We start from the raw sequence: 27,842 nt of genomic DNA on the forward strand, positions 1-27,842 counted from the left end.
CCTCGTCACTAGTTCCACCTTTAATTCTGTGACTTTGCGACATCACACTACGTCTCAGATTTCACTTTTGCATAATTTCTGAGTTTGGTACTTAAAAATAATTTTAGCACAGCTGTTCTGTTGTCGTTACAGGTGCTGGGTCAGATGTGTCAGAGTCGACCAATCAGAGCAGGCTTGATAGTCAGGAGGGGGGACACAGAGCTGTATGATTTAGTGATGAAAATAAAACAAGAGTATTTGACATTTTGTGAGTTTATTTTTTTCAGTTTTTCACAATAAAGGCTCAGAGAACTTGTGAAACAAACACATCTTCCAGCTGAAATAATCAGACTGTCAATTCTTGTGGTACAAAGTGGTACAACGAGACAGGACAGGCCCGGGATAGCCTGGTTAGCATGCTAAAGTTAGCTCAGCAGCTCTCTGCAACACAGTAATGAGACATCTCTGAATGTAAAGCCGGTTGTTCCTTCACACTCTGTTGATAATTTTAGTTAATTTTTTGAAACTCAAATTTTGGCCATATCTCACAAATTGCTCATGTATGTAAATAAATCATGTCTTACAGTATTGGTGCTGCCCTTTAAAGCTGGTTTCTAGAAACTTTATTTACGATTCTTATATCTATTCTTTAGATAAGTCCGGCTGGAGGAGTATTGTCCTGGTTGAGTGCAACAGAAAAAAAGGTTGTTTGGACATTCAGGTATCAAAATGAACCAGCTGTGCTGAGCGATGGCAGATTTCAGTAATCAGGAAGCTGAAACACCTTCCATGTCACATTTTAAAGCATTTATTTCTGGCTATATCTCTAAAAACAATTCTTTTAAGTTATTGATTGATACAAGATCTTTAAAGTCTGTTCATTGTTTGTCCAAACGTCTTCTCTTGGCTGGAGTGTCTGATGACTGTCCTCTCTTCCTTTTAGGTGCAATCTTCTTCTTCTTCTTCTGTAATCCTGGTGGCTAAACCTTCTTCTTCTGTGGTCCTGTTAGTGTTTAATTGACATGAACAGGAAAAAAACTGAATTGTGCAGGTTCACATTTCTTCCAGTCAGTGTTCAGATAGTAAAACATAAATACAGCACTTGCAGAATGTATCACTGATGTCAATGAAAGAAAAGATACCTGTCTTCTGAGTTTGTCTGTTGGACGTTGTCTTCTCTGTTCGGGTCAGAACCATCCTCCTCTGAGTCGGAGCTTTGTGTTTCTGATCAGTCTTCAGCTCGACCTCCACAGGATAGTGGTCACTGATACTCAGAGTCTTGGAAATGAAATACAGTGATATTCTGAGTTATGATTCTGATGTTCTCTTTTTAAAAACACATTAAACGGTTCATGATAACGAGCTTCTTACTTCCTCGTCAGTCAGCTTGAACTCTCTCTGGAAGTTGAAAGACTTGGCCGAGCCGGGGACGACCGCGTTCAGCATGGTCTGTCCGTACACCACGATCCTGTCGGCAGAAGATGCATCTCAAACTTTAGAAACGATTAAACAAGACAGAAACACAGATTGAGACGCGTCTCACCTGTCGTAGGTGTGGTCGTTTAAGTTACTGGACGTGGTATCGACATCATCCTCTATCAGCCAATGGTAGTGAGCCGAGCAGATGCGGATCATTCCCTTCTTCTTCTTGGAGAGGTAACGTCCATCTGCGTTAAAGTCCCCCAAAATCATGATTTTCTGAAATACAAAAAACACAACCAGAATAATTTGCAGTTTTTTTAGGAGTCTGGGCGACAGAGAGGAAGCCAATAATGGTTGCTGGTCAACAGCCCAGCACACCTGTGTCTCCTTTTCTCTGAAGACAGGTATCTGTCTCATCTGTCGTCCATCAGTCATGTTCTTAATTAATTCAGTGCATCATTATGTGCTCTCAGCTGTAAGGACATTATATAAAAGTTAAATGAAAGAGTGCCCGACGGCATGCTCAGTCTTTGGCTCTTTATCACACTCAGATTTTCATACTGTATTTGCATTTAGTTATGAAACAGCCATAAAGTGACAGAAAGCTGAAGAACATTTCCTAGAGTTGAAACGTGTCCAGGAAGGAAAGAAAACATCTGTATGTAAAGAAAATACAAAAATGCTTTGCCATCCCCTGCTCTTTTTCCTTAACTCAGCCCACATAATGTCAAAGTCAACATGTAAGAACTTAAGTTTAAATGTAAATAACTTAAATTATCGACAGAATGTCATTAATTGTAATGTGTTGCCGGGATATCTAATGAAGTTAGCATGCTAACCAGCTCAGTCTCACACTTCCTCTGAATACTTTCTCATGTGATTGCCAGTTTAAATGTGAACTGGACATTTTCACAAGTGGCTTTTTTCACATAACATGTAGAATTTCCCCTTGTGCCACAAATAAAGTGTGTAAAAGCACACACAGTGGCATCACAACCCCCCATAACAGCTTTGTGATCTCCATCCTTTATTTTAAGGGCTGGAGGTGAGTCTCCTACCTGTAGAAACAAACAAACTGCTCCTTGTATGTGTCTCGTCCCAGCTGACTGCTGACGATCATGGAGTATGGACAGGTTCGGTTCCAGCTGAGGAAATCAGAAACAGAAGGAGATTATTACTCAGTTTAGAAGTCAAAACAGGCTCGTTAATTTAGTTTGAAGGTATCACGAAGGTATCCTTCCGGATTTCAACGTAAAGGACGACGTGAGAAAAACAAAAAACAAAAAAACATTGTTTCCATAAGTAGTCCAAGATTCATATCCTGCTGAACTTAGTACTTCCTAGACTACTTGCATGAATAATATGAAGTACTTTTACTGCGTACTTTTCGAGTTACACTCTGGGACTGGGGTTGTAACCATAGTAACGGACATGCTCCTATTTTCTCCATTCATCCGGTCATTGCGGAACTGACGATGCATTCAGGTGTGCTCTCAGACAATGGGAGATGGGAGATGTCAAACCTGGAGGGAACTATGTAAAGCAGGCGCCACCTACTGGACATTAGGGTTGATACACTTTCCTTTGTTGGTGCGATTTAGGCCGCTCTCATGTCAGAACCATGTGCTGGTCCCAAAACAATCATAATGTGATAAAATATTAGAAACATTTTCTTATTCTTGACTTATCAGAATATTATGTCAATGACTTCCTCATGCAATTCCCAGGGATCGTGACTGACTCAGAATCAGAATTCCTTTATTGGTCCTGCAAACGGGGATATTTGTGTGTCACACAGCAGCCTGGGGACAGTCCAATTTAACAATAAACAATAATAATAGTACAAAATAAACAATTTAATAAAAAAGTAAGAAATATATTCTTATATACATAATATGTACAAGAGTAAGTAAAGTAATGTAACCTGATTGCATTCCGTTAGTATTGGAATAATAACAAATAAAAATTAGCTTTTTATCCAATTAATAACTATGTAGATGTGATAGTACTGTTAATATTTGGCTTCTTTTTAAATTCACCCTCTATAGCCAACACAGACTGAGAGACTACAGGAAACTGAATGCAGACAGATGCCCCGGTGGGGACTCGAACCCAGAACAAGGACAGACACTATGGTGACCAGACGACTGCTCTACCAACTGAGCTAAACATCTTTCAAGAGTGCAGACACTCCAGCTGGATCCACGTAAACCACGTAAAATAAGTCCCGCCCACAGAATCTCTGACGAATCCAGGTGGTGCGGGCCAAAAGGGGTGGTCTCGCTCGTTTCCCGCGTGAAGTCAGTGCATTTCCCTCCAAAATTTAAGATGCCTATAATAATGGCTGACTGATCGTCACTCTGTTTGGAGCTGCTCTTCTCTGAGGACACGAACACGGTGAGTAAACTGTTCTGTACGAATCTGCTTTATGTGTCCAGAACCCTGTATATATATATATATATATATATATATATATATATATGTGTATATATATATATATATATATATGTATGTGTATATATATATATATATATATATATATATATATATATATATATATATATATATATATATATATATATATATATATATATATTCATATATATATATACACAAACACACATATGCATGTAGTCATCATGTTATACTAAAGTACTTCCTCCTCTCTCTGAACAGTGGGACTTGTCTTCAGCTTCAGGTGGAACAGCTCTGACCTGTATGGTGATCAGACCCGGAGAGGGGAGACACCTGGTCCAACAAAGTCAGTGCAATGGAGGTGCAAAAAATTAAAGGCAGAAAGTGTGAGATTTGTCAGTTGCTGTTCATTAATACTCTAGGATCGGTAAATGATTCTAGTCTAGTGGAGTCTCATTCTCAGGTCGTTGCATACCGACAGTTTGGCTTGGCAGAAGCCACGACAGTGTCACTGTTGGAACACAAGTCTCTCTCCCTCTTTTTCTGTTTGTTTTTAAAAAAAACTAATCAGAAAGGCAAACAAATTTGCAAACAAGCAATGTACAAGTAACTTAAATGGGAAATCAAAGAAGTAAAAGTAGTATTTTAAATGGGTTTTACAAAGTGCAATTTTGTAGGCAGCTGGCCTTGTTTCAGTTCAACATGTGTTTAGAACGCCTGCATTTTTTCGATCTCATTTATAAATAACATGATTATATTTTATTCAACATATATATATATCTCCACTGTTCAGCCACAATATTAAAACAACTGACAAGTGAAGTGATCATTGATCATCTTGTTACAATCAAATGTTCTGCTGGGAAACTTTGAGTTCTGTCATTTCTGTGGAGCCTCTTTGACAAACACCACCCACCCAAACACCGTTCAGACCAACTAAACCCCCTCATGGCAAAGAACCCAAGGTGTCAAACTGGCCTTCTCATTGTCCAGATCCCAATCCAGTTGAGCATCTATGGGATGCGCCAGAACCAACTCCTATCCATGTTGGGGCCCCCATGGATCATTCTTGGCTCAGACTGCATCCAGTGGAAGCTCAGTTGGATTGAGATCTGGGGAATCTGGAAGCCAGGTTGACACCTTGAGTTCTTTCCCACATTTCTCGGGTCATTCCTGAGCAGTTTTTGCAGTGTTGCAGGTGCGTTGTCCTGCTGGGGGGGCACTGCCATCAAGGAGTGCTGCTGCCATGAGGGGGTGTACTCGGTCTGCAGCTGTGTTTGGGTGACTGGTGTTTGTCAAAGAGACATCCACATGAATGCTAGGACTCATGGTTTCACAGCCGAACATGACATTGGAACACAATGATCAGTGTCATTTATTTCACCTGTCACTGGTTCTAATGTTGTGGCTATCAGTGTTTACACGTTAAATACTTTATGAATTATATCAAATAAATGCATTTAGGCACTGTAACACAGACTTATATTTCCTCTTGGTAAAACAAAACCTGTTTAAAATACTTCCACTTCCTTTGAACCCTGTGGGTTTTGAGCTGGGACTGAAATGGACAGCTTCATTTATGTAGATTCATCATTAGCCTTAGCTTATTCGCCCAGCAGGCCCCTAATAAGGATCATATTCAATTTCTGACTTGCAACTGTGTGGTAGTGAAGATTTTGGATTAGAAGCGGTTCTTGTCGTCTCATTAATGGTAGAGGTGCAGCAAACTGAGCTACAAACACCAGCAGAATCACTGGAGACATGTTAATATCAGGTGGCCTGTGTAAGGTTTCTTTTGAGTGGTTGTTAGTTTGTCTATGCCCTCCTGAGTCTATAAACTATGTTGAGCAGAGCCTGGTGTTAACATTGGCGATGTTATTCAAGGTAGAATTGCAGCGAATTGAGAGCTACAACACCAGCAGAAATGAGCAGAGACGTGTTGTTTTGGAGCTTGTGGTATAGAGCTTTCTAGGGACAAAAGTTCTGTAACAGTAATCCAGTTGTTAGTGGTCTGCCAGACAAACCTGGTGTTATCATTGTAAGTTACAGGTTAACTTAACCAGACTTCAGCTATCTTCAATGGCAAATGCCCGAGTGCTGTCCATCGGAGCTGTAAGCTGTGTTTTCCATGAATGGCAGTAGTCAGGCCTTTGATCAGCTGCTGGTATTGGTAATAGTGTATCCTACGAGCCCTTGTGCGATCCCGCCAACTTACAGGTCCCTCATGTTCAGACACCTATGGTATGGTAGAAGCGTGCACAAAGTGTGCGTGTTTAGTTCGGGCCTCGTGCCTGGCTAGGGACATGCTCAGGGCCACGGTAAAAGCTCGCCTGACGCCACTGAAGCGGCTCAGGTCTCTGCCCTCATCTGTCCATGACGATTTCACTCGCGAGTTCAGTGAGCATGGACGCGATGCCTTTGCTTGAAGATAATGTTGAACTCTGTGATAAAACAAAATGAAAAAAAAGTTGCAGGAATTCAATTTCTTTGCAACTGTGTGTAACAGCATCCTGCTTGATAACACCATGCAGAGATCATTACAAAGCTGTTACAGGGCCCTCTGCCTCACTGCCCAGCAGGCCACTATTAACGATCCGATTGTGCTGTGGTGACGTTTTTTGTTTGGAAGCAGTTGGTGTGGTGATGTTCATGGTTGAAGTGCAGGGAACTGATAGCTACAAACAGTTTGAGTGGTAGTTAGTTTGTCTGCGTCCCTCTGATTGTATTGAAGGTTTGTTTTCAGTTCAGATACATCTCAACTCGAGTGCACAAGTGTGCGTTCAGAGAGTGCTTGATAAGATTTATGAAGCCTTTGGAGTTGTTGTCTTGCGAACTGATAGCTACAGAAAGCTTGAGCGGTTGTTAGTTTGTCTGCGTCCTTCTGAGTGTATTGAAGGTTTCTTTTCAGTGCAGGTATGTCACCACTCGAGTACGAAAATGTGCATTCAGAGAGTGCTTGATAAGCTTTATGAAGCCTTGGAAATTGTTGTTTTGCTGGAGAAACATCGTGATATAAAGCTTTTCAGGTTAACAGTGTTAGCTAAAAAATGTTGAGCACTGTAAGCTATGGCAACCAGTTCACCACCATAGAGTTCCAGGCACAAAAGTTTAGTAACAGCGATCCAGTTGTTTGTGGTCTGCTAGGCAAACTTGGTTATCAGGCTTGTGTAAACCGACCAACCAGAGCAGACTTAGGCCCCACCTCAAAACCCACAGGATTCAAGGAGTGTTTTTACAGCTACTGGATAAACACAAAAAATATGTTTAAAAAATATATCTTGAAATAAAATGTTGATGAAAATACAAGTCTTGTCACTGTTAACAACTCGACTCTCTGAGTCCTGTTAATAGCCCACAAAGTGCGTTATTTGACGACCTGAGAATGAGACTCAAAAATCGTCTGTCTTTCTACAGAATTGCTTTATGAATATACCGACATCACGTGTTGCAGGACACTGGCTTGTCTCGCATTTCCTCTTTCAGGTCTCAACTTTCTGCTTTTAATGCTCGATAACTTAACCTATAATAATACATTATGTTTGAGCAGCAAATATTTAATATTGATAATATGATTCTGCAAAGTAAGTAGTAACTAAATCTGTTAGACAAAGTGCAGTGAAAGTATGAATAATCTAGTTAAAAACTCAGTTTATGCAAAATATGAAAAGTATTTAACATGTATATCTACACTGTTCAGCGAAAACATTAAAACAACTGACAAGAGAAGTGAGCATTGATCATCTTGTTACAATCAAATGTTCTGCTGGGAAACTTTGAGTTCTGTCATTTCTGTGGAGCCTCTTTGACAAACACCACCCACCCAAACACCGTTCAGACCAACTACACCCCCTCATGGCAAAGAACCCAAGGTGTCATACTGGCCTCCTCATTCTCCAGATCCCAATCCAGTTGAGCATCTATGGGATGCGTAAGAACCAACACCCATCCATGTTGGGGCCCCCATGGATCGTTCTTGGCTCTGACTGCATCTAGTGGAAGCTCAGTTGGATTGAGATCTGGGGGATCTGGAGGCCAGGTTGACACCTTGAGTTCTTTCCCACGTTCCTCGGGTCGTTCCTGAGCAGTTTTTGCAGCGTTGCAGGCGCGTTGTCCTGCTGGGGGGGCACTGCCATCAAGGAGTGCTGCTGCCATGAGGGGGTGTACTTGGTCTGCAGCTGTGTTTGGGTGACAGCTGTGTTTGGGTGACAAAACCTCCATAATGACACAAAAAACCTCCACAATGACACACAAAATCTCCACAAAGACACTCAAAATCTTCATAATGACACACTAAACCTCCACAAATACGCACAAAATTTCCACAAATACGCACAAAATAACCTTCCATAAATATACACAAATCCTCCATAATGACACAAAAATCTCTACAAACCTCCACAAATACATGAACCTCCATAAAACTACACAAATTCACAAAAACCTTCCATGAATACACACAAAACCTCCACAAATACACACAAAATCTCCACAAATACACACAAAATCTCCACAAAGACACACAAAATCTCCACAAAGACACTCAAAATCTGCATAATGACACACTAAACCTCCACAAATACACACAAAATCTGCACAAAGACACTCAGAATCTTCATAATGACACACAAAACCTCCCCAAATACACACAAAATACACAGTAAAAGTACATCATATTATTCATGCAAGTAGTCTAGGAAGTACTCAGTTCAGCAGTGTATGAATCTTGGACTACTTACTGAAACAGTGTTATTTTTTTTTTTTTTTCAAGTCGTCCTTTACGTTGAAATCCGGAAGCATACCTTCGTGATACCTTCAGTTTGTTACCGGGAATAATTATTGTAAAAGTCTCGTATGTTTCATGGATCTGATGTGAGACTGCGTGTTAGTGTCTCGTATCTGCAGAGAGTTTCTGATTTTCTCTCTTTGTTGCTGCTCGGGACGCTTTACCAACCCAACATGTGTCTGTTTGACGTCCTGGGAATGAGACTCAACAATCAACTGTCTTTGTGGTGCGTTCAGGAACAGCTGGGACAAATCCAACTGATTCTACCTTTAACTTTAATAGTCTTTCAATTCTATTAGTATAACGTGAGCTTCAGTTAGCTTTGACCACAAATGTCCTTCAGAGGGAGACTTTTTACTCTGATACTCTGAGTACATGTCAGAGCCTGTAATCTATTACTTACTTAGTATCTGAACTTCTCCTGGAGGAACAATGTGTGGACTTTCCTCTGTCAGCAATATAATTATATGAACAAAATATCATGGCAATCGGCCGAATATTTGTTGTCTATTTCAGTCTGGACCAAAGTGGTGGACTGTCATACTGACGCCTTTTATTTATTTATTTAATTTTTTTTAAATGTCCTCATCAGAAAAATGCATATTATTTGTTGGTTTAGTGTTTCACATGTAAGAAAAACAACTTCTCTCACCTGCTGCTGTTGAGCTCTTGATGTAACTTCTCCATGGCCTTTCCGCTCTTATCGTTCACCTCCAGTATGACCACCACACTGTACTGAGACATGATCTGGAACAGAAACAGTCAAAGCAGCGTGCTGTTTGAATGTGCTCATATCATACTGTGTACATACACATTGTAGATCAGCCCAGGATAAAATGTTGGCAGATTATTGATCACTTTACATGTTAATGACCTGACTTTTATGTCAGCAGGTGGAGTTACAGGTGAGAAAGCTGCCAGGCCAGTCAGCACTGTTTGAATCTGTCTTTCAACATTTGTTGAAGTGTGAAACCGCTGAGTAGTTTAAGGAGTCTGGAGTCATTTTCCAGTCGTGTTTGTGTCGACAAAAACCTGATATGTTTAATGGGAATTTGGATTTCTGAACCCTAAACAAGGGGATTTTGAGCATTAACCCAACCAGAGTGTAAGTACAGCGATGTCACAAGATGAAAACAGAACATAAATAAACATGTCAACATATCTGTGGTTCGCAGAAAAGCACATTGCCAACATTTATTCTGTTATCTGGTCGCTTATCGTCGTTGATTTTTCAGAGTATGTTATTATCAAAGAGTCACCTTGGTGAGGTGGCGGACCACAGTCTCGTCTGTGACTTTTTTCCAGCCAAGGTTCTTGACATTGAAGGCAGCTATCTTCATTGTGACTCCGGTTCAAACTGTGGAGGAAGGGAAAAAAAAAGGGAAGAGACGCAGAAGAAGCTGAGACGGATGAAGTGAAGTGTGGGAAAGTTAGAACGCTGTGGGTGGTTTCTGATGAGAATAAAGACGTCAGCTGACTTTTACACCACAACTTCCACAGTGTGATGGAGGTGACATTTTGAGTTTTATGGCTATTTGCATCTGTGATAACGCATCATAGTCTATAAGATGGCGACATGTAAAGTAAGTAGAGTCAGAGATACAGTGTTTACCTCTGAAATGCAGGAGAGTTCAATTAAAAAGTAATATGAAATAAAATAAAAGTAATGGAAAATAAAAATACTGAGCTACTTTCTGACACTAAACTTACCTTTTTTCCCCTTTTACACATTATATTTCAGTCAGTTGCATTCTCTCTTAGTTTTCCTCCCAATCCTACAATTTAAATGCATATCACAATGCTCAGCTTCACTGTCAACAACAATGTTAATTTCAAACAATGTTATGTTATAAAACTGAGTTGTGGACGTTTGCTTCACACAAATCTGTGTCCAGAACAACACTGTCAGCAGCTAATTTTCAAGTTTTAATATTTCTAGTTATTAAAATAAAACTGAAATTAAAGTAAAAAAAAAACAGTTTTTAGTTTACAAAAGTAGAAAATGTTAAACAAACAGAAGAATAACTCACTAGTCAGGTTGAAAGAAGCTTATACTGTAATAAAGTGTCTCCTGTGTCTGCAGACGGACTAACGAGTGTGGAAACTCTGAGCGACAGGAAGACTCTCTGCTGGTTCCCACACATGAATAGACCCACAGTGTGATATACAGCACACACATGCAAACCACCCAACAGCTTCTGCTATCAGTAAGTGTTTCCTGTCTGTAAGTGCTGCTCAGCCCTTAACCACAAGCATCGCAGCGCTCCGTCACTCATCAGCTCTGTGGAAAAGACCTGAAGAGAAATTTAAATGTGGAGAGTGTGCTTTTCTGCTTTTTCTCTGAAAGTGAGTGTAGACGATCAGTGTGTTGTTAGTTTAGCTTCTATCTGACCCACCAGATGGTTCAGTTACACAGAACCATCTGATAAAACTGTTTGGAAAAGGGCGGGCACCTTAAATAAATGTTAGGCAGATGATTGGACGAGCCATGTGTCTATCACAGGCTAACCAATCAGATCAACAGTAGGAGAGCATTACTGGGTACTCTTCTTCGCTATGCTAACCTCTGGAGGAGTCAGTCACCTCTCACTGTTGGTTCAGTGGTTGTGTGTTCGATCAATGCAAAACTTGAAGTCTGGAAAGACCATGATCATGATCCAGCTGCCTCGCAAGGTAAACTTTGCTTAGAATCACCTCATAGTTTTGTATTAAATTAATTAGTACGATACCTGCATGCAGTGGTGTGCACATGGGGGGGGCAGAGGGGGCGGTCGCCCTTCCTCGTGGCACAAGTGTTGAAAAACGCAAGCTAAAGTGTCCTCTTGGTTGGCAAAACACACTAAACTGCCCCTGTGGCTGGTAAAAACATGATAAACTGCCCTCTTGGTTGACAAAAACACGCTAAAGTGCCCTCTTCAGTGGCGAAAACACGCTGTATGTGCCCTTTTTTTCTTTTCGCCCCTGCCTGCACAATAATAATACACTTTAGTAACTTCTGTTGAACACTTGAATGGAGTGATTACTAATATACTGTTCTCCCAAAAAAATGATGATTACCTTCAGACCTTAATGCAGCAACTGCAGAGGCAGTTCATGTTTGAATTAAACAGGTGTGCAAGTTAGAAAATCTAATTTTTAAAAAAAGGACACGTCACCTCTCAGGCTCCGTAGACCTCACCCACTGCTGTACTCTTCTTTTGTCATAACTTTAAGATATATATAAAAATGCAAATACTTGATATAATATATTTTGTTTATTATTGTAGGTCAAGTAAGTTTCAAGGCCACACATTTGCTACTGGAGTCAGACTCAGGTCATGTGACTCAGGTCATGTGACTTACTGTGCCTTCGTTTATTTTTAGACGTGTTATCTTAAGTTATTTTTGTGGACTTCCTCACTCTCTGACTCTGCTGGAAGTCAAAGTAAAACTCTCACTCTTGTTCATGAGTCAGGTCAATTTTCTGAAATTTTAATGCAGAAATCTTACATGTTATATCTTTAATGCAGAAACAACAGATAGAGTTTATTTCAAAATGTGATAAGTTGTTTATATGGTTAAATGTTGTGTTGTCATGGTGGGTTATGCTGCCGCCCTCCGGATATCCTTCTTCTTCTGACTCCCTGTTAGAGATTAATTCAGAGAAAGACACAAACAAAACAGAAAATACAGTTCAGACAGAAGAAAATGTAAAAAAAGAGCAGAAACATCAGTTGACGTCTGACATCAGCGTCCATCGTTGGAGCTCTTACTAGTTGTATTCAGGACTTCAGTGACACCTGGTGTCAAAAAGAAGTATAAGATCATTCCTCAACACGTCTCATGAATGAGCTGATTAAAGCACCACTGTGGCTGGTAATCTATTTTCTGGGGGACAGAGTTGAACACAGATTGAACTTATTTTCACCCGACAACAAAGAAACATTAAATAAGAATATTTTTTTATGTTATAATCACAAAACAAAGAACATTCAAACAGACGAAAGCACCAAAAACCCCTTCATACCTTTTGTGTCCACAGGATAGTGGTCACTGATCTTTTGAGTCTGGACGAAAAACAAGTCAAAGAGAGTTTGTGAACTTTATTGTATGAAAGTTTTTCGAACTGATCTCGGTCCAACTCCTTCATCCTTAAAGTCAGTCTCACATTGTCATCAGAGAGACGGCTCTCTGGAAGTTCAAAGGTTCCTTCCTCCTCCTCCTCTTCCTCCTCCTCCTCCTCCGCCTCCTCCTCCTCCTCCTCCTCCCTGTTTCTGGAGGATGCACCGCTACGATCCTTCTAAGGCGCTCAGATTCTTTGCGCCCCTGAAAAAGAAAGAAAGAAAGAAAATGGCGACATCAAGTGGCGCAGATCTCACATGTAAATGTCAGTATTGTGTTTATACTCAGTTTTTACTCATCTGAACATCAAATACCAGATATGTTAAACTTCAAGGGACCTTAACACTTCAAAATATCAGTTAAATACGTTGGTAACTCTCAGCTTGGTGCCTTTGGAAGTAAAGAGTTTGACTTCTATCTTATATCTTATTGTGACTGTGGAAGTGTTACACATTATTTTTGCTTCCTGTACATAAATGGACCAAGATGAACAGATTCAGATCAGGCTGTGATCTCTGCGTTATTTACAGTAAAGTCTACTTTATAACTTGTTTCTTTTCTTTATATTTTAAGTGTGTTGTTTTTATATTTGTGTTTTAACCTGTAAAGCGTCTTTGTGTACCTGAAAAGTGCTATATAAAATAAATGTATCATTATTATTATTATTATTATTATTATTAGTTAAACGCTGGAATAAAGAGCTCAGTTTATGATTCTGCTCATGATTATATTTTGCTGTATTAGAACTCTTTTGTCTGTTGACATCACAGAAGCTTCATCGCTGTCCGAGGTTGGATGGAAGTGAGGCAAAAATAAATAATACATCATAAATTATAAATGATAAATCACCCATCTGTCAGTCCTGATGTCACTTTCTGTAAATCTCTGCATCCCTGTGTTAATGTGATCTTGTGTTGACCTTTTCTCTCGCTTCTCTCTGTGTTCAGAACAGTTCTGGAAACAACGGGCCTGCAGGGGAAGGTCGAGTCCAGCAGGCCAGAAACAAGTGGGACCATTTAAAGAACCAGTACAAAGTAGCTGCAGGTTTGAATGATGATGTGGAAACTAAATCATATTTGTTTTACCTGTGCTAGTTAATAAATACTTTGCTGACGTGATTGATTTCCACTGCCTCAGGACTGCAGATATCCAGGGACAGCAGAGGGTCAGCGGGAGGTCCAGCGCTGCTACTGGACCTGGTCTGTCCTCATGGATGAGGTGTTAGGACAGAGGCCTTCCACTGCCCCCCCTGTCCTAACTGACTCCATCCCTGAGGACACACCAGGACCAAGTGACCAGGAGGAGGAGGAGGAGGAGGAGGAGGAGGAGGAGAGCCAGCCAGGGCCGAGGAGGAAGAGGAGGAGGAGGATGAAGGAGGACATGATGCTGCAGAGAGGATGGAGAGACTCTTCTCTGCTCCAGAGGACAATCCTTACATTATATCTGTTGTTATTTAGTTTATTTATGAGTTCTTTTTAAATTATTTGTTCATAATTGTTTATTTTACATCATCTCACACCAACATGGAGCCAACTGGACTCAGAAAAGGTCGTAAAAAACCTGAAAATCACAATAAATCTGCTCATATTGACGACTGCAGGTCTGTGAGAGGAGAGCTGGTTCTGGTTCAGTTCTGTGAGAGGAGAGCTGGTTCTGGTTCAGTTCTATGAGAGGAGAGCTGGTTCTGGTTCAGGTCTGTGAGAGGAGAGCTGGTTCTGGTCCAGTTCTGTGAGAGGAGAGCTGGTTCTGGTTCAGTTCTATGAGAGGAGAGCTGGTTCTGGTTCAGTTCTGTGAGAGGAGAGCTGGTTCTGGTTCAGTTCTATGAGAGGAGAGCTGGTTCTGGTTCAGTTCTGTGAGAGGAGAGCTGGTTCTGGTTCAGTTCTATGAGAGGAGAGCTGGTTCTGGTTCAGGTCCGTGAGAGGAGAGCTGGTTCTGGTCCAGTTCAGGGAGAGGGGAGCTGGTTCTGGTTCAGTTCTGTGAGAGGAGAGCTGGTTCTGGTTCAGTTCTGTGAGAGGAGAGCTGGTTCTGGTTCTGTTCTGTGAGAGGAGAGCTGGTTCTGGTTCAGTTCTGTGAGAGGAGAGCTGGTTCTGGTTCATCTGTGAGAGGAGAGCTGGTTCTGGTTCTGTTCTGTGAGAGGAGAGCTGGTTCTGGTTCTGTTGGCTGTGACGTCTTTAAAACAGTCTGATGTTTAATTAGCTTGATGACAAACATCATCTGTGTGATTCATGACACAATTCAAACAGGATCAATAATTTATTTGTCTCTCTTCAGGTTTGATCAAATAAGCTCCTCGAGGTGAAACCGGAAGGGGCGTGGCTTCTGCTCTCTATTGATCACAAACATAAATTCATAAAAATCATAAACATTTTCATCTTTATGACAGATTTATATCTTCAACATTGATCTGATCAGAATCCTGTCACTGACGTCATCACACCATTCCCAGCATGCTTCGTGAGTGACAGGAGCCCCGCCCCTTTCTGTGACATCATTAGAAATGACAGACAGTATTCTCTTTATAGTTTCTGTTTGTGAAACGTGTTTTAATGTCAGATGTGAACATTTGATCAGAATCCTTCATGTGTTCTGCTGGTTGCAGCTTCACCATTCTCAGCACTGGGAGGGTTTTATTCATTAGTTGTGTGATGGCGCCCTCTACTGACCGTCAGTGGACCAACTGGGTCAGTTCTGCTCTCCACTGTGAGAGGTGAGTGTTTAATAAAGCTCCTTTGAGATGAGCAGCTGAACTTTGATCTGTTGAAGTCTTCTGACAGCAGACTTTGTTTGTCAGAGTGTTTCATCAGACAAAGAGATTCAGTCAGTTCTGTGTTTCAGAACCGGTCCTAACAGCCGTCAGCAGGTGTGGAACATGTTCTCTCCTCACAGACTCAGGCCTTGTTACACACACATGAGGATTTCTTTACATTCAGCTGTGATCTCCATTCATGAAGCTGTCAGTGAGCTAAACTGTCTCTAGAAACCTGTTTTAAAGAGGATTTATCTGCCCTGTTGTCTCTTTGCTGTCCTGACAGCTGCTGGAAAATAGAGATCATCTCAGAATCACACCCAGAAATTAACATCACTTTTATTTCTTTGATCCCAGTTTGAACACAGAAACATCAGAAACAGTCACAACACACAGTTTGACAGTTTTCATGTTTTATTCAAACGTTTGTACAGAAATGATGAAGCGCTGCCTGAAATGACCTGAAACACGACAAGAGCATCATCAGTGAACAACAGAAACACACATGAACTCTGAGAGACACAATTCAAATATAAAACAACAGTTTATCAGGTTCATCCAGCTCAAAGTGAAATAAGAAGAATACAAACAGCAGGCAGAATAAGACACGACAGTTCAACAGCCTCCAAACTGATCATTAAGTCGAATCTTTGAACAACAAACTGAACATTAAAACCTTATAATTATAATAAACTGTACATTGAGTGTAGAGTTCAGTTAGTAACAGACTCTGGATCAGAACCTTAACAAATACAAAGAAGCATAAAAATATACAAAAATAAAATGAACCTTCATAAAAATAAAATATTCCCGTGGTAAATCATAATTATGACATAAAAGACAAAATTATGTGAGAAAACTGGAAATTACAACAATCCGATCCATAATTTTGACCTTTTCTCTCATAATTCTGATTCTTTTAATGTATTACGTCGATTTATTTTACTTTATTCTTTAATAATTTCGATGTTTTATGTCAAAACTTTAATTTCGTTTATGTCATGATTATGATTTAACATGGGAATATTTTTTGGGAAAGATAATAGTCAAATAATACCGACAACACAAATATAAAAAAAATGTAAGTATCACATTATATTATGTGATAGATCATCAGAGTATAAAAATAAAAGAATAAAAGCAACATAGAACAGAGAGAAAGAGCTCGTCTTTGTCCTCAACAACATTAATAACAGAGTCAGCGACTACGTTCATACAATCTTTCCTGTAAGTTGAACTCTGTTGAACACGAGACGTGAAAGAAGAAGTTGGTCAGAATTAAAGAAAAGTTCAAACCCTGTGAACTTCCTGTGTTGGTCAGTCGCTGCTTGAAGTGGATGTGAATGTTGGTTTGTTGGTTTCAGGAAGTGAGTCGGGTTCAGATGTTGTTCAACCATCAGACAAACGTGTCAGAGCGACTGATGTCTTTTTACTCTGACAGGATTCTGAGTCCGACACTTGACTTGGACACTATTTGTGACTGAGTGCTGTGAGATAAAGACGAGGACTGAATATGTGTATTTATTCTTATATAAATATATTAATTGTAAGATCTCACTGTCTATGATCTGGATGAGGTTCAGGACATGAGGACAGTTCAGGGAGAGACTGTTGCCGTGGTAACAGGACATAGTGATGACAGCAGAATGAGCTACATGCACATCGTCACACAAACAACCTTCTTTTCTACCATCACAACTATCTGCTCTAACACAACACCAATCCTCACCTGAACCTGAGATTCAGTTTAATGTTAAAACCAGGTTTTACTCCTCCGACTGAAATAAGTGACCAGACAAGATGTTCTCACCGTCATCCAGCATCATCTGACACTCAAACTGGTGCCATCGGGATCATTGGGGTACTCTGATCAGCGTCTGGTTGTCCATTGGTTGTGTTTCGTGTTTCAGTGTTTGTTGGTCCGTTGGCTGGGAGGTTAGGTGTGTCTGGTGTTGGACCTGGATCAGAAGGAAACAAAACAAAGTTATACTCAAGAAAATCAAAAATTTCTTGACTGTCCTCTGAGTGTAAATACACAGAATGATTAATTTCAGAGAAGATAAAACATCTGTCAAGACTCTGAACATGAGATACATAAACATAAAGGTTCTGTTCATCATTAATATGTTGATACAATATTCAAACTTACCTTCCGCAGGAATTTGTTGTCTGAGACGCCTGATGTAACACCAAGCTGGAGCACCAACAATACAAGCACCAACTAAAAGGAGGCCGATAACTTCAACAACCCGCCAACCGGACCACCCTGAAACAGATAAAAGTGAATGTGAGAGTCAGAACCTGAGTGCAGATGATGAGCAGCAGACTGGACCTCACAGCCCACACAGAACCACTAAAGGTGAGTCTGCTCCTGAGATCTGAACTTGTTCCACATGAAAACTCCACTGGGATGAATGTGAGCAGGAACAGTGATGTTAGCTCTGATCTCAGGTCCAGTTTCCTCCTGCTGGGCTCCACAGCTCAGAGGCTGCTTCTGGTTCTGGTCCCAGCAGTGAAGAAACAAATGGACTTAGTTCCATTCATCACTTTGATCTGACAGTAAAAACACAGGATCATCTGATCAAATAGAAAACTTCTTCACAACACTTTTACTGACACTTTGACACTTTTACTCAAGTGGACTTTTACTTGGAACAGAGTATTTTTACTTTGTGTTTCTGCTTCTGTCACTTCAGTAAAGTATCCGAGTACTTCTTCCACCACTGACTACTGTCCACAAACATGAAGATTCAAATCACTGGGAGCTTCTTGGTGCTGGTCGGGTCCACAGTTATTGGGCCTGATGGCAGCAGATCAACACAGTCGCAGGTTTTATGAAGCGAGAGTCTGTTGAAGCTCCGACTGTTCAACATAAATATACTTTAACTCATTAATAAAAGAAGAGAATCAATATTTAGAGATTCTTATAGACACATATAGACTGAGAGACAGTTTCACATCTCTCCACACAGAGTTTTAAATGATAGAATCAGAACAATTCTTCTGTCTCAGCTAACTAAAGCTCACTAAAGATCACAGCAGGATCCAGATTTGATTTGAAATGTTGAAGAGTTTGATCATTTATGTTGCTGTGAAACAGGTTCGCTCCTGATTTCTGAATCTGAATTCATCCTTCAGCATCAAATCCTTCAGCAGATCTCTGATCAGCTTCTGCTGCTTCAATAGTCACAATTACTACAATTATAACATGATCATTAATGTTGGAGACTTGTAGTTACAGCCTGAATACAATGGTGCTAATTACAAGTTTTAATGAGTGTCCAGTAGAAACTCAGTTCAAAGCTCCATGATCTCATATTATTACAGGAACTATCATTGTGTTTATTCACAGTTAAAGTTTGGTCCTAGTTTTCAGTGTGAGTTCAGTTTGTAGGTGAGAAATAAAAGAATGAAACCCTCAGTGAGTAAACTCTTCTCTTCCTGTCTGAGTGTGTCCATGTTGTCTGTTGTGTGATTCTTGTGTAACTGGGCTGCAGTTTGTGGTTGGGATGAATAAAGTCTCTGTGTAATCTCTCTAATGTAAACAGAGCTAACAGTGATGAACTTTGTTTCTATTGACATTAAATAATAAAGAAAATGTGTTCTGAAATGTGAAACACAGGATCATTAACAGCTCGTCTCCTTCTGTTAACATAGTTTGGGTGTGGACACTTTAATAGGAACACCTGTACAATCTAAAGTAGGCTGAGCAACATAAACAATATAAACTGTGATCATGATATGAGAATATATATTGTTTTAGATATTTGATATTCTCACATGGTGATATATCAAAACTGTTTCCTGGTTTTAAAGGCTCATTACAGTAAAGTGACGTCATGTTCTGAACTCACCGACTGTTTACTTGTTCTAATACTTTCTTTACCCACTGAGTCATTATATCCACATTAATGATGATTATTGATCAGAAATCTCATCCTGTTAATGTTTTGTGAAAGAAACAACAGTCATCTTTACAATATTGATATCACAGTGAGTCTGTTTGGTCAAACATATTCAGATATTTGATTTTGTGGTTCGTCCAAACATTTTCGAAGTTCTTTTGAAAAAAAATTTAAATATCAAGTTACATATTTTATATCAGGATGTGATATAAAATATCATGATATAATTTTAAGGTCGTACCTCGCAGCTCTAATCTGAAGTAATCCAACACAACTGTTCTGTAACTTCAATAATTTATAATTCCAGCAATATTATATAATCTGATAAAACAGAACTCAACAGTACTGAAAGTGATTTATTGTGTCAGACTGTTCTGACTCAAATTCACTTCAATGATGAAATATAAATTAAACTAAAGATTTCTGCAGTTTGATGCACAAAACTTCTCAATGAGCATCATAACTGTCCTCAGATGTTTCCTCTGAAATATATTTACTGTAAACAGAGTGAGTGTAATACTGTGAATCTGACTGTATATCACATACAGCACATAGAGTGTTAATGATTAGTGAAAATTGTACATCGTCACAAAGACATTAATTAATGATGTTCATGCTCCTAAAAGGTGAATTCAGACTGAACACAAAGTTATTGTCCGTCTCTATTCAATCCTGATGTGTGTGTGTGTGTGTGTGTGTGTGTGTGTGTGTGTGTGTGTGTGTGTGTGTGTGTGTATGCACGCGCATCTAATTCTCTCTCCAATCTCTGATGATTGATGAAGCAATGTCATTATTTTTATACACAAATGTTTCACTCTGTTTAAAACATGTTTAATTGTTTACATATTAAATAAAGAATTAAGAAAATAAAGAATCGCACCTTGGATATACACATACGTCTCAGCAACAACCTGATGGCTGAGTGTCTCCTGTGTAGCTACACAGCGATAGTTGTCAGTCTTGGTCACAGTAACCTTGACAGTGATGTAAAAACGACCTCCTCTCTCTGAGATATGTGGCTTCTCAGCAGGAAGAGTGTTGTTATCACTGTCCTTCCACTTTAATGTAGGACGTGGAACACCATGAGCTTCACACTGCAGCAGACGCCAGTCCTCTGTATCATCAAGTGTCCTGATACATGGCTCTGGAGCTGCACCTGAGAACACATCATATAAACAATAAATTATAAAGAGACAGTTTCAGCATTATTAATGTCATATTGTGATTTTGTTCATCTACACTCTGCTTGTATACAGTTTACTGTGGATATGAGAGAGAAAGCCACATGTGGGGCAAATTCTCTCTACATGGGATACAGGAATGTAGATAAGATGACATTTACTGTCCCATCTAAACCATCAAAGGGTCACTGTCCTGGGATTGGTGACTGTTGTAAATGAAGGTAACCTGCTCTCTGTTTGTATTGAAGTCAGTAACATTTAGAGGACAGGAGAGAACACTTGTGTCTTCCCTCCATGCTGTGTGTTATTAAAGGAGTCATCCCCTGGTTTTTTACATATCCAGTCCCTCTTGGATCGCTTTGGATCAATTCTTAAAACATATTAGAAAAAAAAAATCAAACAGAGAGCTTGTTTTGACACTTTTTCATACCGCGACTTTCTGACGCGAGATTATGCGCGAGGTTTTGACCGATCTGGATGTGCATTGTATTAATATGTAATGAGGCGCGCGTTGATTGGCCGCAGGAAGGACAGCGCCGGAATGGGGGGCGAGCCTGCATGCACACACAGACTCCACAACATAAACAGCCCCCTGTCATGGCGCACACACTAAATGACGAACCTTACGGAATTCAGGCATTTATGTACGAGCCGGAGTCGGAAACCGAACGGGAGAGTGAAGAGGCAGAGACGGTGGAAGAGACACGTTTACAGCAGGACGTCTCTGAATGGTAAATTCTGTTTTTTTTCCTTCTTACTTTTCACACTCGTGTTTTACATGTAAGACCTGAGTTTTAATGCTGGCGGTGACGATGTATGGCGTGAAAATGACAGAGAAATAAGCAGATTCGGCGTGCTCACTCTGGCTGAGGACGGCTGTGAGCCGATGCTTAATATGCAAGTAGCCTCCTGTGGTAACGTCACCACAGGAGCAGAGTCAAAATCTCCTGCTTTAGGAACGCGCACTACTGTGCGCTATTCCTGTTCGGAAAAAGAGCCAAAGCGAAAAAACTGAGCCACTTTCAAACTCCAGCTTTTCAGGCAAGTTTCAAAAGAGGTCCAACACCAATATGCATGATTTAACAAGAGAAATTGCGATTTCCGGGTGATGACTCCTTTAAAGAGATCTGATTCATACGCTGAAGTCTAAAATTCTTCGGAGATTTAGCAACTCTCAACCTCATAAGGAGAATTTCCACTACAAGAGAAAAACACAATAAAAGCCTCCAGCAACATTTTATGGGACGCTATTTCAAACATTTTAAACTTTTTCCAGTTTGAGGCAGAAGCAAATATACAGTGAATTTTTAAAACTGTAAAAACAATTTATAAGAGTGTTTATTGTCGACGAGGGAAGACTGAATGTTAGAAACTCATGATCAGATGATACTGAAGCTCCAAAGCCTGTTTGACTCTCTGACAGGAACTTTTCCAACAGAAACAACTCAACTTATATTTGACTCTACGTACGTATGATTGGTGCATCGCTTTAAATGTCTTTAAATGAAATTATTTCTCATCCGTCACTAAAAGTCGGTCCAGTGAAGAGACGGGAGGAAAGAAGACGCTGATTGTGGTTTGCTATAAAAACACTAGTTGATAAGTTGATAATGGTGAATTTCCATTATTGTGATGAATGTGAGTATAAACACCAGAGACATTAAAAGATGTCTAGCTGTCTATATTTTAATGATTACAAGAATAATATCATGAATTTAAAATATTTTCTGGATAATACTGACAAACCTAGTTCAGTGTATTTTTACACCAAATTAGGAAACAAAAGGAAACATTGAAGCTTTCAGAATTTTCCTGATGGAACCTGATGAAGGTCTTTGTACAAAAACATTAATAAATAATAATTAATTATTAATTGAGGTCAACAGGAGTTTTTGTCCTGAGTTAAGGAGCCTCAAAAACACCATCTGATCGCTGCTCCTGTGTCAGAGCTCGTGTCAGGTGAAGAATATCAGGTGACGTTTGATGATGTCAGAGTTTATTGATGATGTCAGAGGCTTCAAATGTCAGTAAAAACACTTTAAATGTAGGATTTGGGGGAAATACAGTAAATAATTATTCTACTGCAGCATTCGTTCCGTTCCGTTTTCTTTCCGCTTATCCGTGAGGGTCGCGGGATGATGCCGCATTTTTCCCCCTAAGGGGTTGCGGGGCTTACTGGGGCCAAATCCAGTTTACTCGATGGGCGAAGGCAGGGTTCACCCTGGATGAGTCACCAGCTCATCGCAGGACCCTTACTGAGGGCAGAGGCTGCCACACAAGGTGCCAACTGCACATCAGGAGCAACTTTGGGGTTCAGTATCTTGCTCAAGAATACTTCGACACCAAGTGTCTACTGCAGCATATTGAACAATAACTTCTTCATGTAATTAGACAATCTGAATAAAAGTATTAGATTTAATAACACACAGGCTTCTTGGACTTAAAAGATGTTGTTGTATAACTATAATATAATAAACGTGTCCACCTGTAAGTGACGACTGATCCCAGTCAGGTGAACACAGAGAGGTTCAGGCCCACAGATGTAAGTGTTCAGACTGACAGGCCTGAGAAGACATTTACAGAGACATGTAGAGGTGGAGAGTGACGTCATCACAATCAGGACTCACCTGGGATGTTTTCACCTGTTCTGTCTTTTAAGACTGGATCTGAAAGGCAAAACAAACACATGTTAGATAGTTTTGAAACAGACAGGTAATACTGTGTAAAAGTCATATTTCATCTCCTACAGACGGCTGAAGCTTCATTGTACAGAGAGACATAATCTGCAGTGTGTCTCTGATATCAGCATGTTTGATACAGAGGTGGTCTCTCCAGATGTGGCTGCAGCTCTGTGGGCTCGAGGCCTGCCAGATGTGGATTCTGACCACTGAACAAAAGTCCATCTGGGACTCTGGAACCAGTCGCAGCAGTAAATGAGCGACATCTTTAACTGTTTAATGAAAGCACTCACCAACAACAAGCTCAATGTAGAATGTTTGACTCGGCTGAAGACGTGGAAAATCACATCTGTAGATCCCGCTGTCGGCCATCTTTGTTTCATGGATCTTTATGGAGGCGTTGCCGTTCTGCAGTTGATCGTAAAAAAATGAGACTCGACCTTTGACCTGCTCATCTTGACCTGTACGTCCGTTATTGTAATGAAGGCCTGCATCATAAACGAACACCTCCTTCTGATCATCTTTCTTCCAGTGAAAAGCATTTCCTGCGAGGTTCCTCTTGGTTCTGATCAAACAGGGTAAAACAGCATCACTGTCTTCTTCCACGAGCACTCTGACAGCTGGAAGATAAAAACATGTTACTCAGTATGTTAACATGCAGAGTCATCAGGAAACAAAGTCAGATAACAACTTTACACAAAGTAGGGAAGAATTGATGGATACTGGAGGTCAGTTGAGGTGGGTTTACTGGGGCACTTCTCATAACATGACAGGAACATGATGAAAGGTCAACAACATGGCAGCAGTGGCGCTATAGTCTCTGAACTAATGAACAAACCACATTTGGCCGAGGCTATGCTGCCACTGAGGACATCTACCAACATAACACAACATTCTCAATCCAAACAGCATCATCTGTTGGCGGTTTTAATGTGGACTGGAATATTTAAAAAAGAAGCTGTGGATCAGAAGACGACTTCAGCGCCAGATGTCTGCGTTACTGTGTGATGTAAAGTAATCCGCAGAGTCCAGACTGATGCAGAGAAGCTGAAAACAACTCCCGCTACTTTCTGCTGTTACTTTCACTTCCGTCTGTTATACAGATTCCCGGGTTCACAGCTCTCCACTACGGTGTACATTTCAGGACATCCTCAGGATCAGGCTTCAGCGTCAGACCTCAGATGAAAAGGTATAAAGTCTCAGGAAAAACTCTGTAACACTCGCACCAAACAGCCACATGAAAAATAGTCATCGGACCAAAAGGCCTAAGAAAAAAAACTGGTCACACTGAACTGCCTCAGGATAAAAGAGAAAACTACAGAAGACGGTTCAGTGTCCGTTACTAAACCACAGAACAGCGTTACACCCGTTACTCGTTACTTTTGGAAGCTTTCAGTTCATCACAAGAGTTTATTACAAACTTTTAGAGTCGCAGCAGAAACGAGACACACACACACACACACACACAGCAGTGATGACGCCATATTGTTAAAGACATCGTAATTCAGCTGTAATTGATCTGAAACCATATGTAATCATTCCAATCAATACTATCGATGTGTGCTGATTATCAGGGTGCATGTGACGTCACCGGGCGCTGAGCAGGTGTCTCGTGCGCACTAAAGCAGGAAGCAGCCTGATTAACATCCAGCATGTTTCCACATTGTTCCTGTTGAGATGAAATAAAGTGAAATGACAAAGTGTCAGTGATGATGATCAGTTTTCTTACCGTCTCCAGAGCAGCTCAGCAGACAGAGACACACGAGAGGAAGAAGCTCCATAGTTGTTGATGTCCCGGCAGGTACACACTGTAGGTGATTTATTAATTTTTAACAGGGTGGCACAATTGGAGCACCAACCTGCCCCGACACACCTGTGTTCAACTCCCAAAGGACCTTGACCTTAACTGTGACATTTCCCTGCTGGGAAAACCTGTGCTGGTATGCTGGTACAAGACCAGCACATGTTGTGTTTTGGTGCTGGTCTTTGCTGTTTTTTCCAACAGGGTTCTAATTCTACAATTCCATTTAATCCAGTTATCTTCCTTCTCTCCCCACTACAATTGTCTTTTTATAACTGTATTAAAGTAATGAGTAAATACACCTTCAACTTGTGCACATGACCCCTTGGAATTGTTTAACCATCTTAATTCCTTGAAGGACACACAATGAAATTATTGCAAAACAGCAGAGCCCGACCGATTTATCAGCCGATCTTAATCTGAGAAAAGATCAAGCAGCTGGAACCCAAAGCAGCCTTACCCGGCTTGACTCCACTGTGCACCGGAACTGATCGCAGCCTCTTGTGATTTGTAACAAACTATCTGCTACTATGGAGAGTGATGGCATCGGGCACTAACATAATATAACCTTAATAACAAAGATAACATGGATCAAAGCACACTCCAGTCCAATTAGTTATGCAGCTGACTCATGATGGTCAATAAAGCAGTATTTTTGTCTGGAGTATCCAGGTTGTGGGTTGGAGGGACAAAGTCCAGGTCTGCCACATTGTCAGTGCCGGTCCAAGCCTTTTGGAGGCCCTAAGCAGAATTTGATTTGGGGCCCCCCTCTGCAGGTATATTGATCATGAAATCAGAATCATCTTGTCTTGAACTATTCATTCGTTCATTCATTTACGTCACTTGTCTAGTTTATTTAATATGTATACAAAAATAAAATATTTTTTTTTCTCTCGATTGGGGGCCTCCTGGCAGCCGCTTAGTTCACTTATGACTTTAACCTGCAAGCTAGCAAGCCTGCTAGATAGCTAGCCTGCAAAAGACACCAAGCTAACATTAGCTACTGTTACAGGTACAGCTATAGGTATAATCTCCCTCTGTCTATTCCCCATCAATTCACAAGCACAAGAGAAAAAATATTTTGTAATTAAATTGAATACCTGTTGAACTCATTGGAAGTTGATTGAAGATGGCATAGTTGGTAGTGTTGTTATAACCACTCAACCAACGATCTTTTCACAAAACTAAGAAAAACCCGTGCATGAGCTACTTTCTGACATTCTAACTGAAAGTGTGTGAAAATCAAAATACATGATAGAAACATTTTGTTAAACCACTTACAAGTGTTATGTTGACAACACTATTGAAACAATTACTTTTTATTACAACTGTACATGAATAAATAGGCCATTTGGCCCTGGACTAATAGGGTATTCTATTTGTCCATTCTATTGGCTCCATTCTAATTTAAGGCTCTAACAAATAAATAGTATGGGTATATTATACATTTTCTGAATCATCAGAGTACCTTGAGTATTGAAGTTGTTGAGTTTTGTGTCCCTGGTGTTCTTTCATGCCACAGGGATAAAAGATAGCATACAGTTTTGGCAGAAATTGTGAGAAAATGTGTGTTATTTCTGGTTTAAAGAAGTCATGTGACGTCTGTGTTTGTCAGACAGATTCAGTACTGGGCTTAAATAAAGGCCTAAAAGGTCCCCTTTCCAACGATACCAAGCACCATATTATAGAATATATATTATATATTGACAATATCCTTACCATGAGCCTAAAGCAGATGTACACCAGATTTCAAAAACTGAATTTATCTTAGGGGGTTAGTAACTTCATGAGCTGAAAAAGTGATTTCGCTACCACCCCTGCACTGCTATCATGATTCTTCTAGTACTAGGGCTGTATACCTTGCCAAAAAACAATGATAGCATTTGTCCCCCCGATGATACCGGTCAACCCCCCTGGCTCATGGACTACACTGGTCTTTGCTGTTTTTTCCAACAGGGTTCTAATTCTACAATTCCATTTTATCCAGTTATCTTCCTTCCCTCCCTACTACAATTGTCCTTTTTATAACTGTATTAAAGTAATGAGAAAATATACCTTTAACTTGTAGCAGTGGACTGAGTTTGTTCAGGCAGGGTTTTCTCATGTTTCTCACAATACGCTACAAGCAGGGTAATGTTTTTTTTGGCCTTTTTTATAGGATAGCTGAAGACTTAGAAAGGAAAAACATTCAGAGAAAGGGGGGGTGACACGCAGCAAAGGGCCCCAGGCCGGGACTGGAACCCAGGGCCGCCGCAGCAAGGACAAAGCCTCTGTACATGGGACACCCGCTCTACCAACTGAGCTAAACGGCGCCCCAAGCAGGGTCATTTTACCTTATACGACCCCTTGGAATTTTTTAACCATCTTTTTTCCTTGAAGGACACACAATGAACATTGTGCAAAATTGTAGAGCCCAACCAATTTACTCGCCAATCTTAAAATTTCCGAAGAAAAAGCCCAAGCAGCTGGAACCCAAAGCAGCCGTGCCCGGCTTGACTCCACTGTGCACCGGACTGTTCGCAGCCTCTTGTGATTTGTAACTCACTATCTGCTACTATGGAGAGTGATGGCATCAAGCACTAACATAATATAACTTTGATAACAAAGATAACATGGATCAAAGTGCACTCCAATCCAATCATTTATGCAGCTGACTCATGGTGGTCAGTAAAGCAGTATTTTTCGGTGGCCTCTTGGCTTGTGAAGCTGGCCGTTGTCGTCCTCGAGCACGTTCACTGCAGGCCACATGCACCTCCTCCTCCAGGTATAAGAGCCAATATCACTCAGGACGGGAGTGTCCAGGTCTGCTACATTGTCAGGGCCAGCCCAAG

The 27,842-nt window shown here is 40.5% G+C and overlaps 2 protein-coding genes and 1 long non-coding RNA gene across 3 annotated transcripts; 1 reads left to right on the forward strand and 2 right to left on the reverse strand.

The window, feature by feature from the left end:
* Positions 1-237: 237 nt before the first annotated feature.
* LOC115582780 (deoxyribonuclease gamma-like) lies at positions 238-9,941 on the reverse strand. Its single transcript, XM_030418986.1, has 8 exons — positions 9,859-9,941; positions 9,252-9,346; positions 2,460-2,546; positions 1,730-1,846; positions 1,523-1,699; positions 1,351-1,447; positions 1,122-1,257; positions 238-982 (listed from the first exon to the last, which is right to left on the reverse strand). Exons 1-8 carry the CDS (start codon positions 9,937-9,939, stop codon positions 960-962), a joined length of 813 nt encoding a protein of 270 aa, XP_030274846.1. The 5' UTR covers positions 9,940-9,941; the 3' UTR covers positions 238-959.
* A 5,358-nt stretch (positions 9,942-15,299) lies between these two features.
* On the forward strand, positions 15,300-15,642 carry LOC115583319 (uncharacterized). Its single transcript, XR_003984353.1, has 2 exons — positions 15,300-15,407; positions 15,536-15,642. It is a non-coding gene; the product is annotated as an uncharacterized LOC115583319 (long non-coding RNA).
* Positions 15,643-17,279: 1,637 nt separating this feature from the next.
* Positions 17,280-23,622, reverse strand: LOC115582784 (CD166 antigen homolog). Its single transcript, XM_030418998.1, has 5 exons — positions 23,504-23,622; positions 23,160-23,198; positions 20,232-20,507; positions 17,596-17,712; positions 17,280-17,404 (listed from the first exon to the last, which is right to left on the reverse strand). The coding sequence occupies exons 1-5, from the start codon at positions 23,580-23,582 to the stop codon at positions 17,280-17,282; spliced, it is 636 nt and encodes a 211-aa protein (XP_030274858.1). The 5' UTR covers positions 23,583-23,622.
* Between the last annotated feature and the right edge of the window lie 4,220 nt (positions 23,623-27,842).

This window comes from Sparus aurata, chromosome 6 (genome assembly GCF_900880675.1).
Source record: "Sparus aurata chromosome 6, fSpaAur1.1, whole genome shotgun sequence".
NCBI classification, from domain to species: domain Eukaryota; kingdom Metazoa; phylum Chordata; class Actinopteri; order Spariformes; family Sparidae; genus Sparus; species Sparus aurata.